The sequence below is a fragment of the Natator depressus genome, chromosome 1 (genome assembly GCF_965152275.1).
Source record: "Natator depressus isolate rNatDep1 chromosome 1, rNatDep2.hap1, whole genome shotgun sequence".
Classification (NCBI taxonomy): Eukaryota; Metazoa; Chordata; order Testudines; family Cheloniidae; genus Natator; species Natator depressus.
In genome coordinates, this window is record NC_134234.1 from 155324544 (window position 1) to 155345250 (window position 20707).

Consider the following 20707-nt stretch of genomic DNA (forward strand, 5'->3'; position numbering starts at 1 on the left):
CTCTGCTGTGGTACATGCTGTACTAACAGAATAAGAGACACATTCTGTTTTTACAGTTATTTAGATGGTTAGCAGTTTGGGGCAGGGACTGTCTACTATGTGTGTGTGCAGTGCCATGTACAGTAGGCCTCTGACCTTGGCTGGGGTCACTAAATGGCTTCAAATCCATTAAAATGTTCTTTTCCTTTTTTGTAAATCAAGATCCAAATAACCAACTGGAGGTATCTGTAATCTCTGCTGGCCATTTGCCATGCAAGGATAGGAATCAAATAAGATGGAAAAGGGACACGGTTGTAATTATTTCCCTTCCTGAGTCCTGAAGACCCAAGTGAGCCTTTCTGCTGGTAGTGAGGGGAAATCCTGTAAGGTATTTTAGGGCATGGCGGTTTCAGAATGATCAGACGAGTTGCTGTAAAAACTATGTTTTGTCCGCAGGTGGTGGCACCTCAAAGTTCAGGAATTAAGTCTCTCTGCTCCCCTGACAGTGCTTCCAGGTGTCACCTGTGAAAAGACCATTGAAATCCTCCGAGAGAAGGGATTTGACCAGGCACCAGTTGTTGATGAATGTGGGTATGTTCAGATATCAATATCTTCCTCCCTCCCCCCCCCATCCAAAACAAACCTGTAAGTCAAGTTTCTATTTCTTATTTATTATTTACACACAGTAAATGAGAAGTGTGTCTTCTGTCATTTAATTCTCCAGCATCTCCTGCAGGGTCAGCAAGAGTTCAGAAATGTCATATTACATACCACACAGCTTTCAGATTTAAAATGCTGTCCTGTCAGGACTACCCTGCTCTTGGCCTAATAGGTCTCTAGATACCATGACCTTATATTTGAAATGTCTCTGTCTATAATGAAGAAGTCCCTCCATTTTTGTCTTGGGGATCGCTGTGGACTCCTGGTGAGGAATAGATCAAAGCGAAACCTCTCATTTAATAAAACGGAGGGCGAACCACCACCTTTGCAGGATTGGGTGTTCTCTGTAGATTCTTCATGGTATTTTGCTGCAGTGAAAACTGGAAAGTGGTCGCTAACCTGGGCCTAAAGCAATTTTAAAAATCTCAGTCCTTGAGGCCACATCCAACATCTTCATTCCCTCAGCCTCCATTGGTGAGCCTGCTCAATGGCAGAAAGCTGAATGCTGATCTTTAGTGGGCTAGTGGTGACCTTAGCCTTGTCTCAGGTTTCTTATGGAGGCCGGCAGAGACTATTTAAATCTGCAGGTTCACTTAAACCACATGCAATCGTGGTCAGCCAACTGAGTGATTAGATAGACAGTAGAGGAAACCACGAGTTCACCCAAACCTTCTGTTACTAGCTAGGAGCTCTGAGTCATTGCTATGGTGTCCATCAGCCTTGTCATTTGGAATCCCCCTGAATATAGTGTGTGCCAGCACACGCCACAGTTCAGTGGGAAGGACCCAAAACTATTAGCCCCACTTTCATTTTGGCTCTGGGAGCTGAGCACAGCCAGGTAGGAGGGAGGTCAGTAAAATGGCTAATTACAGCCAAAGTAGGGAAGACTCCCATTTTAAGTGTAATCCAGCCAGGACATTCACACCCAAACCCAGGACTTTCCCAGAAAACCGGCATGTCTGATCACCCAAGTTTTGAGTCTCCTTGCAGAGCAGAGTTCACTTGGGGATATCGACACAGCAGCAAGCCTCCCAGCTCAGGTCGACAGACTAGGGCTTGTGCTACCACACTGAAAATAGCTGTGTAGACCCTGGAGCTTAGGCTCTGACGCCCACCCTCTTCCCTGAGCCTCCGAGCCCAAGCTGCGCTGTCTACACAGCTATTTATTACTGCAGACGCACAAGCCTGCATCTGTCGAGGTGGGCTTGGAGCGGGCTGCCACTCACTATGGAGGCACACCCTTGGTGGCTCTGTCTGCAGTGAGGGTGCGGAGATGAGGGAGAGCTGCATTGTCTGCCTCCCCGCGGCGTGAGGGACAGGGTTTTGGAACCTGGGCTGTAGCCCCAGCAGGAACATCTGCATGGCTATTCCTAGCCCCGCAAGCCTGAGTCAATTGATCCAGGCTCTGAGCCTCAGAGCTGTTGGTTTTTCTTTGCTCTGAGGACACCCTCAGAATCTGAGAACACCTCTGAAAATGGTGATCTACACCATTAAGCCAGTTAAACTGACTTTTGGCCATCCCTCTGAGGAAAGCCTGCTGAGCGTGCGGTTCACTTGTCTCTAGAAAACCCTGAGTGTCTGCCATTGTTTGACCATGCCTCCTCTTTTCAGTGTGATTTTGGGAATGGTTACCCTTGGGAACATGCTTTCTTCGTTACTTGCTGGGAAAGTTCAGCCATCAGATCATGTCGGCAAAGTAATCTACAAGCAATTCAGACAGGTAAACCTGCTCTGTCACCTACTTTATTGTTAAAGTATTGTTGTAGGTATCTGAGCATTACAGTGGCATCAGCTAGAGTAAGATTTGAAGCGGGGCCATACAGAATCTTCTGTTTGAGAATGTGCCACTATGCATGCAGACCTGGGTTTGGATCTCATTTTAGACTCTAAACTCAGCCTGGGGTCATTGAAAGGCTCCCAGACTTGAGTTGGTTTATGGTGCTGCATCAGACCATTGAACCCTGGTGGGTTTGATGGGGACTTTTTTCTTGTCATTGGGATTTCTTTTCATCTCCCCCCCTCCCCTCCCAACCCCCCCCCCCCCACACACACACACACAAATCTGAATGTAAAACTGAGTGGTGTGAGCCTCCATGGGAAGAAATCATTGAACTTCAAACAGCTCTTTTGTGTAAATTCCAATGGCAGTTGAAACCAGCAAGTGCTCGCTTTGCAACAAAGACTGGAATTGTCACAAGCTGGTGGCTGATTAGTTCTGACTGCCGTCAAAGTGCATAAAGCATTATGCCAGGCAAGTCTACCTGGCAGTCGATGTGCCATATTTATCGTACAGTAAATGGGGATAATGGTACTGAGCTCCGGTGTAAAGCACTTGGAGATCTACTGATGATAAGCACTACAAGAGCTAGGTGATATCATTAATTGGGGAGCTTATGACACTCAAAATAAATAGTAGGATATTATGTTTTGTGACATAGCTTTCTTCAGGCTTTAGATTCAATATTACATTTAGTAGTAAATAATTAGATCCATAATGGATCTTAATTATTAAAATTTAAAATTCTGGAGAAGGAATTGTATTCAGCTATATCTAATTATTATGTTCTTATGTATAATCTACTGGCTGCTTGTTTTATAGCTTGGGAAAAGGAGGAGCGCCAGTGCTTTACAGACAAAATGAAAGAAAAATATTTTTTTTCTCCCTAGACATCAAATCAAACATCAGGTGAAACTCTGGTGTGTAACATAACTATTTTAGTTCCTGTCATCCCTCGCTTTGCTGGTCCCTATGTTGCTGGTCCCTCGTGCCTGTATGGTGTATTCATTGTTGTATCTGTAATAGTCAGTTCTTTGTGCCTCTCCTCCCATTTTCTCCTGAAATACGCTGATTGAACATCCCTCTTTCCCCAGCTCCCTCCCCTGGTATCTGCCACTGCTAGTATGCTGGCACAAATACAGTTCTCTGTTTAAAAAAAAAAAATCTGAATTGCTATTATTAATTGTGTTACTGTAGTACCCAAGAGCCCTAGTTGTGAACCAGGACCCCATTGTGCTAGGTGCTCTACAGACCCAGAATAAAAATAGTCCCTGCCCCAAGGAGCTTACAGTCTAAGTATATTAAAAAAAAAACCAAAAGAATTCTAGATGTTTGCTTTTTTTTTTAATTTGGAATTAAAAATTTTTATTTAATTTTACAACTAATTTGGAATCTGTGTCAGTGAAATGGGGAAAAACTTAAGAGTCCTCATTGTCCCAAAGATGGTGTAAAGTATTGTTTGAAGGAAGAGAGCTTTAAGGCACACTTCAAATAAAATGGATATGTTTGGTGTGACTGGAAGGCAAAGTGAAAATAAGGAAACTTCTCTCATGTATGGGAGTCACAATAATTTTCTTACCAACTGGTCACCTTAGTTTTGAAGAAGAATTACTGTTTTGATTTAAAATGACCAGCGATGCATTTAGTCTCCTGAAGCCATGAAACATTAGAGTCACAAAATAACCTATTCAAAAACAGGTACTTCAGATTACCGAATAGAGAGGATGGGCCATCCTTGTGAAAAAGGCACAAGACTTTGAGTCAGAGAATCTGAGTGTTATTGGGATTAACAGCAGATCCCAAAGTATGCTGGGCATTATGCAGGTGTATAGGAAAAAACAGCTGCCTTGAAGAGCTACCAAACTAAAGAGGCCAAAACAGACACAGTGGGGAAAGTGAGACTTGACAATCAAAGCAATCATTGGGATTGGTTGCGTGTTGCTAGTTTTTCTGTAGTTTTTTAAAATTCTTTGGAGTAGAGAAGTAGGCCGAGGGGGAATATCAGGAGCATATGTTAGCAGGAGCAATAAAATTTTATAGGGGGTGGATATACCACAGAGGGCAGCGTGAGTGAAGGTGGCAGCGGAGGGAGTGTGATGGAGAGAAGAGACCAGAGCAATAACCAGCTTCCTGCATGACCTTAGGTAAGTTGCTTAGCCTTTCCTGAGCATTCGTTTTCCCCATTTGTAAAATAGGGGAATAATAATCCTTCCTCACGGGAATGGTGTCCACCTTAAATTCCTGAGTGTCTGTAAAGTGTTTGGAGAACGTCAAGTTGCTAGTAGCCCAAAGTATATAAATGAATATGAACAGGAAATAGAAAAGAGATGTTAAACCTCAACAATTTCCTTTTATATATTTTGAAAATGAGCCTCTATTCTTGCACCCAAGCTTTTTGCATGAGTAAGTCTGGGTGCTCAAGGGTTTGTATGTTCTCAGGCTCGTTTTTGCTTGCACAAATCTGGCAGCAACACCACTTATCTGATTTGTGTGTAAACAATTTTTTTAACCTGAGGCTCTTTTCTGGAACAAGCTTTTATTTTGCTGTAAGCTAATCTTTTCTGTAAATAAAACTTTCCTAACTGATTGGAAGTCACAAGGTATCTGTAATTATCATGGCCCAGGAGCTGTATCCTGCGAAATGATGACTGGTCTGAGACATTAGTTGGCATCCTTATGCATTGCCTTGTGTCACTAATACCAACAGGTCATTCATCCCTGAGAAATTTCCCACATTGAGATAGTTGTTGCTGTGCCAACTGAGAAGGGGAGAAATAAAATTTTTAGTGGGAGATGCATTTTCTGTTTGTCTGTTTCAGTCCCACACTGAGCTCCTTGCAGGATAAAGGCTGTACTCCAGGGGTAGGCAACTTATGGCACACGAGCTGATTTTCAATGGCACTCACACTACCCAGGTCCTGCCCATTGGGGGGCTCTGCATTTTAATTTAATTTTAAATGAAGCTTCTTAAACATTTTAAAAACCTTATTTACTTTATATACAACAATAGTTTAGTTATATAATATAGACTTGTAGAGAGAGACCTTCTAAAAACATTAAAATGTATTACTGGCATGCAAAACCTTAAATGAGAGTGAATAAATGGAGACTCGGCACACCACTTCTGAAAGGTTGTCGACCCCTGCTGTATTCTATAGAAGGCAAATTCATCTGTGGTGTAACTTCACAGAAGTGTCCTTAGAGGGTGACCAGATGTCCCGATTTTATAGGGACAGTCCCGATATTTGGGGCTTTTCTTTATATGGACTTCTATTACACACACACTCACACCCCGATTTTTCATACTTGCTGTCTGGTCACCCTACGTCCTTATAAAAGGTACAGCTGATAGCCCGTATTACTTTTTGGATGGAAAATCACCCAGCTAATATACCAGATTTATTTTCAAATTGATGGGAGCACATAGATAATACCAAAACATGATTGTTCATGGAATGCTATTTTTTGCTTTCTTTTAAATACCCAACAAATGAGATTAGCCTGTAGGGCCAAATTTTCAAATGTATTAGGCACTTAACTCCCTTGGCAATTAGGTGGCTGAATACCTTTAAAAAAATCTGGTCTTTAGTGCTTTATTGTTCCGTGTTGCTAAAGAAAAGCATAACAATAGTTTAAGCAGGTTCATTGAATTCTTGATTCTGAGTTCTTTGTTGCTCTCGAGTAATATGTTAGCTCGGGTTTGGGTTTTTTTGTTTTTGTTTTTTTTAATGGCTTTTCTCGCTGCTACCCTCCCCAAAACCTCCTTTTTCCAAATCAACTGACAGTCTGATTTCCCACCCTCTCACTTCCATTCCCTCCAGAGTTGTACAGGTGAGTATAGTCTTATGTTTACATAGCAACATTGTTTCATTACACACATGGAGCACTGATTTTTACCTCTTAGTTTTTTTTAAAAAAAATCTTTCCTGTCTTTAGTGTGTGTGGGTGTGTGTGAAAATGAAAATTTCAGGTGCTACGTCCCCTGGATTTTTTTTTCTTGTCCAGCTTTTTTCCAAAAACCACAGCATTTAACAAACCCCAAGAACTCAGTGGGATGTGGATTCATTAAGTAGTAGTTGTACTGTACAGCACTTTAAACATGAACAACGCTATACAAGTGCTAATTCTTATAATTTTAACGGTCTCTAGGATGGACAGGGGGCGCTGTTGAACTTTTATGTTATTACAGGACACTTTGCTTTTAAGTTTGGTAACTTTCTCTCTTTAGATTCATCTGAAAGACAGCTTGGGGAAACTTTCTCATATCCTGGAAATAGACCACTTTGCTCTAGTTGTACATGAACAGATTCAGTGTGAGTATAACATAACACTCCTTGTAAAAGGTAGTGTAGTGTGTGTGTGTGTGTGTGTATATATATATATATATATATATATATATATATATATATATAAAATAAAAACCAGTACCAGATGACACCGTGAGCTGTTATGTATGAGGCATTGTATATTGTGTGGCAAAAGTTGGGTAAACCAAAGGCCCCAATCACCTTACCCGTGCAGATATTCCTGTATAACATCATTACTAACATTGGATCACGAGAATGATGAAATGATTAGAAACATTCTTTACGGTGAGACTCAAGAAGCTCAGTCTGCTTAGCTTAACAAAGAGTAAGTTAAGGGGTGACTTAATCACAATCTGTAAGTATCCACATGGGGAACAGAAATTAGATAAGAGGGCTCTACCAGCTAGTAGACAAAGGTATAACAAGTTCCAGTAGTTGGAAGTTGAAGCTAGACAAATTCAGACTAGGAAAAAAGTGCACATTATAACAGGGAGGGTAATTAACTGTTGGACAAACTTACCAAGAGTTGTGGTAGAACTCATATCACTGGAAATTCTTAAATCAAGAGTGGATGTTTTCCTAGAACATTGCTCTAGTTCAAACAGGAATTAATTCAAGGAAGTCCTGTGGCCTGTGTTATTCAGAAGGTTAGACTACATGATCACAATGGTCCCTTCTGGCTTTATAGTCTAAGAATCTATGAGCATTGTGACAATGCATCGCTTTGCATTGAGAAAATGTTTTTCTGATTGACCTCTAGCTTTTTTTGTGGGTTCTTAAAGTTACTGTAGAACACATCATAGCATCAGAGTCATTCAAATTGTTCTTTCCATTGTGCATTACCTTGCATTTTTCTATACAGAATTTCACCTGTTAGTGTGTTACCCATTTGTTTCCTTTGTTAGATCCCTCTGAAGTGACTCTCAAGCCCCTGTAGACTTCACTAACCTAAACAGTTGTCTTTTGCAAATGTTGCCTCTTCACTGTTCAGCCCATTTCCAGATCATTCAAATAATGCGAAGTATTAGGTCTCCTAGTACAGCAATGTGAGGCACTACATTGCTGACATCTTCCATGTTGAAAACACAATTTATTTCAAACTCTTATCTCTCAGCTAGTTCTTAATCCATGACATAAATTTCCCTCTCTTCCCATGACTATTTAGTTTCCTTTGCAACCTTATGAGGAAATTTAGCAAAGGCTTTCATTTCAGTAATTCCTAGAGTGCTGTCAATAAGAATGGCAGCTCACCTCCATCTGAATGTACAATCGGTTGGGTAGGTTGGCTTGACCAGACCTGCGGGCCTCTAGTACTTTGGAGTCATAGTTGGCTTCTAGTTTTAGGCAGCAGTAGATAAAAATTGAGTATGTGTGTTTGGTTTGAGCCTTGCAAAGGTAGGAAAAATCTTCTTGTGTTTTTCTGTAGATCACAGTGATGGCTCCTCCAGTAAGAGACAGATGGTGTTTGGCGTTGTTACAGCCATTGACTTGCTTAACTTTGTGACTGCACGGGAGCGGGAAAGAAGGGCCACCTAAGTTCAAGGACCACTCTGTTTGCAACATCTTCCATGGCATTTTACAATCTCTAGAAAGAATCAGGTCTCTCTTTCTCTCTTTTCCTTCGCTAGAATGTTCTGTCTCATGTTTTTTTTTTAACATTCTAAAAATAAACACAGCTGGAATCATCCCGACTACTGTGATATAACAGCACATCTAAATGTTGCAGAGCTTTTCAGGATTGTTAGCTCTCAGCCTCCTGAAATTGGTTGACCTGGATAGCATTTATATAAAAAACAAATGTTAGACCTCACTGATTGTATTTAAAGTCTAAAACACTGTTAACACTTAATTGAAGGGAATAAAGTGAACAGCCAAGCCATTGCGTTGGAAGCTGAGGCGAGAGCAATCTAGGAAGACTGCCTATGAGACTCTGTGTTGCTCATTAACATAGAATAAGTCAAAGACAGTGGATTTGGTGACAATATGGGTATGCCTTACCTAGTAAAACATTTCTGTATCTTTTCACAATGCGATTGTTAACTTGAAACAGGGTTGAGTTAAATCCTGGACTCCAGCTATAGGGTTTACCTCCAGCAGCTGTTTTGAGTCAGAGCTATCACTTGCCTTGTCTTGACTGAAATATGGCAATGAGATAACTAACACAAGCAAGTGGCCTTACTGTAAAAGCCACACCTTTTTATTAGTGAAGACACAGCTCATATCATTTATTTTTGCCTGGCTGAATAAGCACATGTGTAAACAACAATAAATCAAGATCAGATCAAGCTCTTTAAAGAGCGAATTCTTAGCGGTTATGGCATGTTTGATGCATGACAAGAAGGCAGACCTTTCCCCTGAAAACTTTTATCTAAGACTGACCTACCTTGAACTGAAGTTCTTACGCCTATACCTGGGTTATACAACGTCATTCTTTCCCAGCAGGAGCAAGGCGAGGCCCTGTAAGATCCTTTCATAGCAGCCCCCTGGCTCCTCAAGTGCTTCTGAATGCTAGATGTTACTGCAGGGAAGAAACGCTAGCTTCTGTGATGTATAACAAAACATAAACCCAACTACGACAAAACCCTGCCCTTACTTAGACATATATAATGGACTACAGGCAATAGGGCTGCATACGTCTGAGAGGGGTCAGAATTTGGCCCATAACATTTAACAAGTGTACTGAATACACTGTGGCCAAACTTACCAGTGCCCCACTGCAATGACATTGGCTGAGCCAGTCACAGTGGAGGGGATGCTGTGCAGTTAGCTCGGTGTAACTGTATGGATTTCTTTTAGCTACAGAGGCTTCTGGTCTCTCATTTGTATCTGACTTGCATTAGTTTAGTGTTGTCCTTTCTCAAACTGTTCAGTCCCCCTAACCTTGTACTCTGGCTAATAGCAGCTCTCAGCCACTCTGCAGTGGTTTACATGATAACTCTACAGTTATGGGGCCGGGGGGGGGGGGGAATCTACTTCCTATCTCTATTATGACTGCTGTGATCCTCCTCTGATAAGTTATTTGCCACAATAAAGCTCTCTGCAGCACAGAGTTGCTGTTTCAGCTTCTCATTCCCTTTAGCTGTAGCAGAAAAATTCTACAGTTTACACAAAAGCCAGACAAAAACTCCCAAAGAAACTGCAGCTGTCAATCAACTAAAAGAGGGATTTTTATATATATATATATATATATATATATAATGAAAATACAGATGGGTGATGGGTGGGGTTTTATATTATATAAAACCCCACCCATCTGTATTTTCATTTCCCTCCTTCCTTTGATCTCTGCAGGTCAGCAGGTCTCTTAGCCCCACAAATGCTGTCACATTTGCTTTGCAGTTTGAAAATCTGCAGCCCCTGCCTCCCAATTTAGTTTTGAACACAAACTGTAAACAAAAGTATTAGTTATTCTGGGGACAATAGCCTTGCTGGCCTGGAGAGGAGAGTTAAGACTGGCTTTGGAGGTTTCTTTGCCTTCTGTAGCATGACAGTCTCTATTTTGTTTTGTAACTGCTTCTCTTTACTCTTAAAAGTTGAATATTAAAAAATTTCATCATAACAACTACTTCAGGCTGCTTCATGTTAACTCTTTAATGTCATGTCCATGGCTACTAAAGGCTTCTGCCTTTGGCCTCTAAGCTTGTTCAACCCAGGGTATGATTACCTCAACACCAGAAGTCCCTTGAAGTTACTGTTATAACAAAGTTACACAAAGTGTCTGAAAGACTTAAAAACTCTCCCTGTTGCTTGGAGCCAGTGAGCAGCTTAGATAGCATTAAAGAAATGCTCCCTTCCACTTGGTCCTGGACTGATTTAAGTAATTCTCTAACTATCGATGGAACAGTACCATTGGGAGGGAATCTAATAGACCGTTGCATCTGGCAGAATCGTCCCAGTCCTGAAATGACTTGGAGAAAAAGTAGTCAAATGCAGCGGTCTGTTCAAAACTCCCTGTGTATTCTATGGCAGCGGTTCTCAAACTTTGCCTAAAAATCTCTATTTACTGTGCTGTGAAGACCAAATAAGGCTGGCAGAGAAGTGTGTGTGTGAGAGAGAAACTCAAGTCTTATGTCCAAAGCTTGAATAGAACTATTTTTACTGGTGTGTATGTGGGTGTGTGTGTATGCACCCTCCATATTATCTAGATTTTTGTAAACGGATGCTGGCTACCTTACTTAAAACTACTTTACATAGGGATATTTGTTGAAATGTTGCATTGCATTTGTATGTCTTTCTCTTTAAATTTCAACCCTTTTGGTTTACTAGTGACTCTGTAAAAACATTAGAGTTTTCTTATATGAAGGCAATTTTTCAACTAAATCTGTGGAATTCATGTTTGCAAGGTTTGCTAGTAACTTCATGTGTCAGATAAGGATTTAGAAAGAGCTTTAAAGTCCTTTTTTCCACTCATGCCATTTCTGTGGCTAACTCCAGAATTCCTTGTATGTAGTGTAATTGCAGCCGTGTTGGTCCCAGGATATTAGACAGACAAGGTGGTGAGGTAATATCTTGTATTGGACCAACTTCTGTTGATAGAGACAAGCTTTTGAGCTACACAGATCTTCCTGTAGCTTGAAAGCTTCTGGTCCAATAAAAGACACTATCTCTCTCTCCTTGTCTCTCCAGAATTCCATGTAATTCAATTAATTGCTCCTGTTGGACAGACATAATCTTCACAGAGTTCACCACTGGGTGCTGTCTTAACCTATAGATTGCAATACTGAGCTTCATGCAGCGAGTAATACACTGTTTTAAATGGCGTTAGCCATTGCAGACTTCATTCAACGCTCTTTCTTACTGTTTAATGTCAACATTTAAGCTACTCTACAGTGATTAAGGGAAGTCTTTTATGTTTTAAAGGGAAAATATTCAATACAATGTGCTGTATTTATTGCACAAAAGTTCAATGTACATTATAAAGAGTTCAATAAAAGCTACTTGAGTGACTTAAAATGGATGGGTATATTTTTAATTTTGCTGTTGGCAGTCCAAGTTGAAAGTACCTTTGACTATAGACCTGTTGTGTGAAATTTTCATCAGTCATAAGGCACCACCCAGTTCCAATTGGTTGACTGAACTTTATCTGCCCTTTTTATCTCTCTGGAAGGAGCTGGGGATATATGAGGATCCTGGCAGAGAGCCATGTTTTTGTCTGCCCTATGTTTCATAACAAAACACATGCAACAGTAAAGATGCAAAACTTACACACACAAAAGGCAAATGCTAAGGTGTTTACAGCAGCATTTACTTACCCACATTGCAAGCCTGTATTGATTACTAATTGGGCTGATATTTGCATACATGAATAAATAAGAACAATACGGATCAGTTAGCATTGCTATGAGAACTTGGTGTCTTTTTTGGTTGTACAGTACACTCATAATATTAATGATGTATTAACAAAACTTTTAGTTTTTAATTTTCTTTCTTTTTTTAATAAAAAATAAGCTGCCAGGGGAGAGGGGAAATGCTATCTGCATTGTTATGAAACTACTTGTTTGTGTGTGTTGCATAGTTACAGTGTCTCAGTTAATTGCTCATCTTAAACCAGAGTAGAAATGGTTTATTTGCCATGCACTAAAGTAAACATTTAATCTCCTTGCAAAAAATTAAGTTATAATTTGCACAGCTACAGCTCCTCATTGCGGACTAGCTACATGTGAAGTTTGCAAGCTCGAGTCTTTTAGACCTATGTGTATGAAGATTTTCATTTTTTTTAAAGCAGAGAAATTATATTTAGAATGCCCCCCAGCCCCCATCAATAATAGCTGGACAGATTTTTTTTTCTTCCAAACCTCCATTTTTGGTATCAATCAGAAGATTAGATTGTGTCCTATTTTTTTCCCCTTTCTTTTTCTTTTTGGAATGTTTCAGCCCAATGGGAGAATTTTGCAAGAAAGCAGTGACTGTAGCAAACTTATAATTGAAGTCACAGTGCAACATCTGCTCTAATGTTTTGTGACTTAATGTTTTTTTAAGTTCGTCTTTTGAGGCGTTGATCAGTGACCCAGTCTAAAAGTCATTCTTGGACAGGCGGTCCTGGATTGCTCAGTGGATGGGTAATACAACACGAAGGCACCCTGAATACCTCCTAGATTACTGGTTGAAATATAGCCCACCTAGGTAGCGATTGCAAATAACTTCTATCAAATATGTTTGGTAGCATATAGAAAATGAATTCTGATCATTTCAGTCCAATATCTAGTAGACAGGTGTTGCTTGCAAACCCACTATGGCAATGATGGAGGGCTGGTGGAGGCCACAGCAGAGAACAATGGTTAACGGGGCATGGGGGAACAGGGCAGTCTTAGCCATAGGCTAAAGCTGTCTGCCTGCAGTGCCACTTTCAGTGGAGCAGCAAAAGAGCGTCTCTGATCACTCCCTTCAGTTCTTTCCCAAACTCCTGTTCAGCCTGCAGTTTCTGTCCACTTGCTTACTCACCCCACTCCAAAAAGGCTTTCCTATTTCTGCTCACTTGTGTGCAGCAGTTCCAAACATGCCCCCAAATCCTTTTGTACATGTGCTTCTTGAAGCACTATGCAGCTGAAGCGAAGGACTCCGGGTGTACCCTTTGGTTCTAAAGGCAGCTGCTGTGGGTGACTGATCAGAAACAGGGACCCCTTTTGATAAGAGGAAGCGACACTGATGGGAGACATGGTGGAAGGGAGGAAGCCTAGATTTGCAAAACAGGCAGGTATGCCTGGGGTTGATAAATGATTGAACCCTCCTCATCCCTAGAGGTGCTCCCCCGAATAAGGGTGGGACAGTGCTCGGAAGCTTGCAAGGTACAATCTCTGCTGAGCCCGTTCTGTAGATAGAGGACTTCAGTCCACAAAATGACCTTTCATAAGTAATAAATTCCCTTTTAGAAAAAAGTCCTGTTACTGGTGGAGGTGCCTGTATCTATCCCCTCTGGATGGTAAAAGCTGAAAGTCTCTCAGACATGCTGGAGATGGGCAAAGGGAGCTCAAAAATAAAGGCAGACCCAAAAAAAAAAATCTGCAATATTGTCTTTTTAAAACAGCTCAGGATTTTGGGGATCTAACTCAGGAGTTTTGAACCTGTGGGTTTGGTAATGCTGGGATTAGCGAGGAAAAGGAGGTAGTCGGTGCTGCTCTGCCCTACATGCCCTCAATTTGGGGGACACAAGGACATGCAGGACACAGGCGCAGCCCAATGGTCAAAGATTCTGATCTTGTAGGCATAGGGCACAGGTGCACAAGCATGCTCCACCTGGACAAAACATCTCAGAGTCAGCAGGTAAGGTAAGTGATGGTTCTTTCTGCCCCCAGTTAAACCTGTGCAAGTGTGCTGGAAATACAGTTGCACGAGCGCAAGTGAGGGCTAGTTTTAAAGGCAATAATTACATAAGGCACTCAGTCCCGTTAGTGAATAAATGGCATGTAACCCTTCTGCCAGTCAGAGTTGGCAGCAATGAGGGCCGGATTCAGTATCTAGGGGTTCCTTTTCAACAATACAACACAAAACTGGCTCAAAACCCTCACCCAGTGACCTGGGACAATTAGACACCACTTCCTGTAAGAGGCAATACTTCCCCTCTTGCAAGCACAGAGTCTGGGTGTAGCAAAAACTTCTAATAAAAGGAGGGAAGTAACTCAGCATTAATTTGGGAAAACACCACAAGTACGTTCATAAACATAAACCCAGAGCAAAAGACCCACCCCCAAGTAAGTTGAGCAATGTCCTTTTCCCCTCAGGTTCAAAGGTCCAGCAACCCAAAAGTCCCTTTAACGTGCCCGTCCCTTCTCAGCAACTGTGAGTGGGGTGCAGTCCTTGGTCAGTGCCGCCCCAGAGTCCAGAGGTTCATCCGCAGAATTCACTTCCCACCCTGGCTGGAAAGTGGGGGGATAAGGAGGCACCTTACATGCTCTGCTGCTCGGACACTCGCTCACCACACCTCTCCACTAGCTACTTTACTGGCCACTTGCCATGCCGTTCTGCCAGCCGCCTTGCTAGCCACACTGCTCTGCCAGCTTCCCGCTCACCAAGATGTCTTCAGGGCCCACCACTTAACACAGCTCTCAGTGATCTCAGCTTTTAGTGGTGGGGCGGGGAAGGGAATGCCTCATTGCTGGTGCACCCTGGGCAGTCTCTTGCACCAGAAACACTGTCCCAAAATAGGTCTAATACTTAGGCCTAGGTATCAGTGATTTCAGCTTTGCAGCATGTAACAAGACTCTCAATTAAGTCTAAATTACTTCTTTTATTATACTGTGGAGAGAGCGAGGGTTAAATGGTGTCCAGGACCTTAAACAGGGCCCTCACCACCAAGTACCTGTCCCCACCCTCTCTCAACTCATTGGGCTTTGGAATCCCTGTCCCCTGCCTAGCGAGTGCCATTCAGTTGAGGGTAAGGCCCTCCATTGGGGTATGCCAGGCACGGTTCTGCTGCCCTCAGTTCACACAGCAAGGATAGCAGCCCCTTTATTACTCCTGCCGCAGGAACGGAGACTGGGGATCCAGCCCCAGCCACACATGACTATTTGGACAAGCAATTCCATCATGCTGAGTGTCTAAGCAGGGTGGGCGTGCTCATGCAAACGAGATCAACTCCTGAAGGCCTTTTGCACAGCTCACCACTAGATGTCAGAGGAGAGCTCATTCAGACTGTTTACATCCATAACACAAAAATCCTCTGAGGACACTAGGCGAGAATTGTTTAGATTTAGTAATGCAGAGACAGCCAAGCTAATTGCTTAAATACAGGCAGCAAGAAGAGCTAGAGTCATAAAGGGACTTGGTTGCCAAAATTCAACATTTAGGCACCACTGAGATCTTCACAGCTCCTCCTCAGTTACCCTCTAAACTTGTGGGTGCCTAAATTCCCTAGTTGCCTAGATCTCTGCCAGTAAAGTCCCCATAGCACCTTAGCTCACACAGGTGAGCATGTGCAAAACTGCCTAAGTCCAGACTCTGCCAAGCTGCTAGGTGCCCTAGCTCACACCTACGCCCCTAGATGTCCACCCACCTGTCTCGCTGACAGGGCTTGATCTGGTCGCTGTGCTCAGAGCATGCCAACTGGCTTAGTCTCGCACAACAGACAGCTGAGGGCAACTTGTGTATATGCATGCGCTTAATCGCCTCCTGGTCAGGGCATTCTTGGGATGTGGGAGATCTGGTTTCAGATCTTTGCTCTGCCTTATTTAGAGCAGGGACTTGAACTTGGAGTTTTCGTATCCCAGAGGAGTGTCCTAATTCATTGGGCCAGAGCAAGAGCAATTGACTTTGTAGCTCAGTGATTCATGCACTCACCTGGGAGGTTGGGGACATGAGTTCTGGTCCCTGGGCCAATGAATATTTAGTTCTACAAAAATGGAACCACTCCAAGAGGAGGGCTTGAGAAAAATCCCAGTATAGCCTAATGGTTAGGGCACTCAGGTGGGCAATGGGAGCACTGTGTTCACATCCTGTTCCAAATCAAGGAGCGCAGGGGATCTAAAACAAAAAGGACTGGGTTTCTCTTCCACACCTCCTTTTGGAAAACCCCCTTAGGAATGTCTGTTGAAAGTAAGGAGTGTGCGACGCCATGTGCCGTGACCAAGGCAAAGTATTTACCAGTTGCAGTGGGGGGCTTGGTGAAGAAGAATGTGTTTTACCTTTGGGTGATGGCTCAAGGAAAACAGAGACATCCTCCGTGTTTTAGAACTGTGCTGCACTGGATCATTCTCATAGAAGACATGAACAATTTACTGGGAAAAATATAAAGAAGAGCAGGTTATCCCACGGCTTGTATTATAATTTTGCCAGATAACAAGACCCCCCCCCCAGCTCCTTGACCACTCTGAGACGTATTCTTCTTTCCTCTGCCAAACTCTGAGGTAACACAGATGTGGACATCTCTGAGGGCACCGCAATGAAGGAACAGCTGGGAAGAGGTGTTGTACTTTAAAATTAATGTGCAGGTGATACAAACAAATACTAAAATCTTTTGAAAAATATGGGCCCTATTGAGCCCCACATTGTGATAACTAAGAGAAATTTTGAATTTCCTAAAACGTGATTGTTGTATTCAGTTGTATTCATTCAATTTCTGCCTATAATACCATAAAGATTAGGACTCGACTTTGATACCCTCACTCACGTTGAGCAGGAGCTTACTTTGTAAGTGCTACCACGGACTTCAACTGGATTACACATAAAATCAGATATACTCAGCTTGAGCAGAGGTATTGGAATCTGACCCTTAGTGAGAAGAACGTTTTATTGTTTTTAAAAAAAGACTTTAAAAGATTTCTTTTCTTAATGAGAAAAAAGAATTGTTGATAGATGTTGTTTTTCAGGTTTCAGCCATGGAGTGAAGCTTTATGTTCATATAAGGATTGTATAATAAGCATACAGACTTCTGATATAGCCAACCGCCGATGTATTTTTTTCAACCTTAAACACTCATAATTCATACAATGTGCAAGTGAAAGGATCAAGTCCTCCATTGGCTAGCATAATTCCATTGACTTCAATGGAGTCATGCTAACCAGTAAAGAATTTGTCTCTGGGCTCTTACATCAAAACAACTTTACCTTAAGGCACCCTTTAAAACCCAGTGAAAAATGTTCTGTTTTGAATGTTCAGACCTGCCATTTTCAACTTTGCTAGACTGTTTTTCTTCACGTATGGGTGGATTTCCCTCCTCCTTGAGGAAGGCTGTACTCACACCAAGCTTCACAGTATAGCTTCAGTTGCTTTTTAAAAAGCCACAGGAAACATTTGTCGCAGGGAAATGTGTGTGGTTTTCTCCTTCCACAATGGAATAAGCTTAAAAAAAAAAAAAAGCACTGAACCGACCTGCCTCCAAGTTTCCCCCAGAATTCACCTTTGAGCTGCACCCATCCTTCCTAATGAGAATTCTAGATTCCCGTCCAAGAGAGAATCAGCTGAGAGGTTGGCTTTGTGGACATGAAATTCCTAAGCAGCTGGGCACCCACCAGTTCAAACTAGTGGAGCCAGATCAGCGCTTCATCCTTTCAAAGGCAGAGTAAATTGCATAGTACTCAATTAATCAATGATCTTTAAAAACAGAAGCCCTATCTGCTCCTCATAGACATGACTTATTCTATGTGAGAGCAAGGAATTTTCCCAGATGTCTTTGCCCAAAATGTGCCATCTTCTCTCTGCTACTGTCCTATGACGTGTTGTAGTCTGGTTGTCTACCTTGCTGCAACTTTTCTGCCCGAGGTGGCTCATTTCAATGGAAAGCACTCTGAGGTCTTTCAGGGTAAAAGCTGGTATGTAAATACAAAATCTGAATGCACCCCGCCTCTGAAGGGAACAGTCATGCAAAATTTAAATGTAATAAACAACAGTTTATTACATTTAAATAAGTAACCAGATTACTTATATGATCTGGTTTTTTTCTACTGTTAATAACATTTGCAGATGGAACTTGAACGTTGCACCATAGGAAGGTAAGAATTATATAACCATGTACCACTTTGCTTTTTTATTGTTATATACCCATGATGAAATTAATGGGAGTTGTTTGCATGGAATGAAGATATGATGGGGTGTCAGAGCTAAACTCTGTTCCCCACAAAATGTGTGGGCTGAACTGCCCCATCCTCTGAGCACACACGTTGGCAAGGCAGCATCAAACCAATACAAAATTCCTGTGTCTTCAGTAAAGAGTGTGCAAGGCAGATCTGGCTGTGTGAGGAGGTTACAGACCCACGCTGCTCAAACACACTGTTGATGTTCATCTCACAGTCAGTCCCATATCTAGACTAGATTTAAGCATGTATTGGTTCAAGGTATATTTGTGAAGGGAGATATCGAGGCCAGAATGGACCCCTTGGATTATTCTTTAACTGGAATGTACACAGAACATCATTCTTATTGGGACTAACATTATTTGGAGCACCTTTATGTGTGACCTGGAAGACTGGGTCACATCAGATAACACACAGGATTGTTCCACTATGGATTATCCCTGGCAATGTTTTCCAGAGATTCAACATATCACAAAAGGCCAAAGATAATGTCATTCCTCTGCTGGGGCCTCTGTCTGTTATGTTTATTGCCTTGGAAAGGTTTGGGTCCAAACCAAATAGTCATTGCTGCTTTTTATAACCTGCATTCATGTACGACAGCAAAATTTCCCACACACCTCCTTTTTAATAGATGTTCATCTCAGCCAGCATGCAATCACTTGAGAATCCTTATATAGTCCTTTAGCTAGGGGTGCAAAGGATCCTTAGGTGCTACATCCTGATTTAGTAATAAAGCTGCTAGCAACAGGAATCTGGAAAAAAATCCATAACGAACCTCTTTCACCGCCAGCCCATCAATCTTAAAGTGTATCAGACATGCTAGGCAGTTAGTTGCGTAATCCTGGAACTGTTCTCCCATAATACCGTGCCTTTGCATTGTACCTGAGGGTGACAGAATCACAACCTTATGGGAGTTGGTGCTACTCAGTGTGAGTAACTGCTGCGGAATCAGGCCCTGAAAATGTGTTTGATTGTAGGGTGCCCCAGAGACATGAAGGATATTTGTACAGTGGGGTGCACCAAAGCGTTTCTTATCCTTCTGTTATGGTCTTAGTTTCTGACTCAGCAAGGCCCCTAAGCACATGCTGATCTTTAAAGTTAAGCACATGCTTAAGTACTTTGTTGAACTGGGATGAGTTTAAGCATGTGCTTAAGAGCTTGCCGAACAGAGGCCTGAATGTACATGTGCCTGGTGAATTTTTAAAACTAAAGCTAAGTAAATAAAAACTGAATCAATAAATAAATTGCACATTCTATTTACATCCTGACCATTAAGATTTTGAGATGAATCACATAGTAAACCTGAGCAGGTATACATGCCATGAGATCGCCCAATCAGTATCTTTCATGAAGTGTTGTAACGCAGCTGATTGGCTTTCTCTTACACTGCTGCAGATATAAACAGGCGAGCTAAAGCATTAGGGGGAAGTCACTCAGCAATTATCTTGAGGCCAGGTAAGTATATCTTATCTAATACTCTCAGTACTTCTCTTCTAATAGTATATGATATATATGCAGTTTTTATTAATCAGATAGCATTGCTTTGATTTTACTGTAGCATGTGACTTGGGGGCCACATTCCAAGGTTTGATTAGGGTTCATTGAGAATCTGTGTTAACAAGTTCTGGATAGTCCTATTTAATTGGAAAACTAACCTTCTATTTGTCTAAGTTGGTGAGATTTTTAAGAAAAACATTTTCTATTCACTCACTTTTAAATTACACAAAAGATTTGAATTTTCTTTGAGTGCTGCAAAAGATTGGATGGGCAAATTAGTGTGAAAATCTTTCTGTTGTGCCAAACCCTTCTTTATCTCTTCATTCAGCCTAATGTATGAAGGTTTCTTCGCAGAGCAGGGATGTTTTCTTTCATCTGAAGAGGTATCAGTGCAATGTGATTATATAGCCATAAACTAAAATCTGCAAAACACTTCATACGCATCAGCTAAGGTGACGTGTCCTGTGCAGCACGCTAGACACAAATTGCATAGCTGCAGCTCCACGATCACACGCGCTCTGAGCCCTTTTTCCCCCTTGCTGCCTCTCTGTCCACTATGTCCTGTGTTATTAATTTAGATCAGGGGTAGGCAACCTATGGCACGCATGCCAAAGGTGGCACGCCAGCTGATTTTCAGTGGCACTCACACTGCCCTGGCCACCGGTCGGGGGGGCTCTGCATTTTAACTTAATTTTAAATGAAGCTTCTTAAACATTTTAAAAACCGTATTTACTTTACATACAACAATAGTTTAGTTATATATTGTAGACTTATAGAAAGAGACCGTCTAAAAACGTTAAAATGTATTACTGGCACGCGAGACCTTAAATTAGAGTGAATAAATGAAGACTCAGCACACCACATCTGAAAGGTTGCTGACCCCTGACTTAAACATTAAATTCTGTGCTTGCACAAATGCTTCAATTTTCAATGTGCTGCAGACTTTTTGTGTTGAAAATGAGTAACTGCATCACAGAGGCTGT

At 41.8% G+C, this 20707-nt stretch overlaps 1 protein-coding gene across 2 annotated transcripts in view; it reads left to right on the top strand.

Moving 5' to 3' along the window:
* LOC141997119 (cystathionine beta-synthase-like) overlaps positions 1-9632 on the top strand; it is a 46512-nt gene extending 36880 nt beyond the window's left edge. For both annotated transcript variants that reach the window (XM_074969427.1, XM_074969429.1), the window contains 4 exons: positions 436-570; positions 2251-2359; positions 6645-6729; positions 8150-9632. In XM_074969427.1, the coding sequence (XP_074825528.1) occupies positions 436-570; positions 2251-2359; positions 6645-6729; positions 8150-8259 (439 nt within the window). In that variant the 3' untranslated portion in view covers positions 8260-9632. The remainder of the gene's footprint in view (positions 1-435; positions 571-2250; positions 2360-6644; positions 6730-8149) is intronic.
* Positions 9633-20707: the final 11075 nt, after the last annotated feature.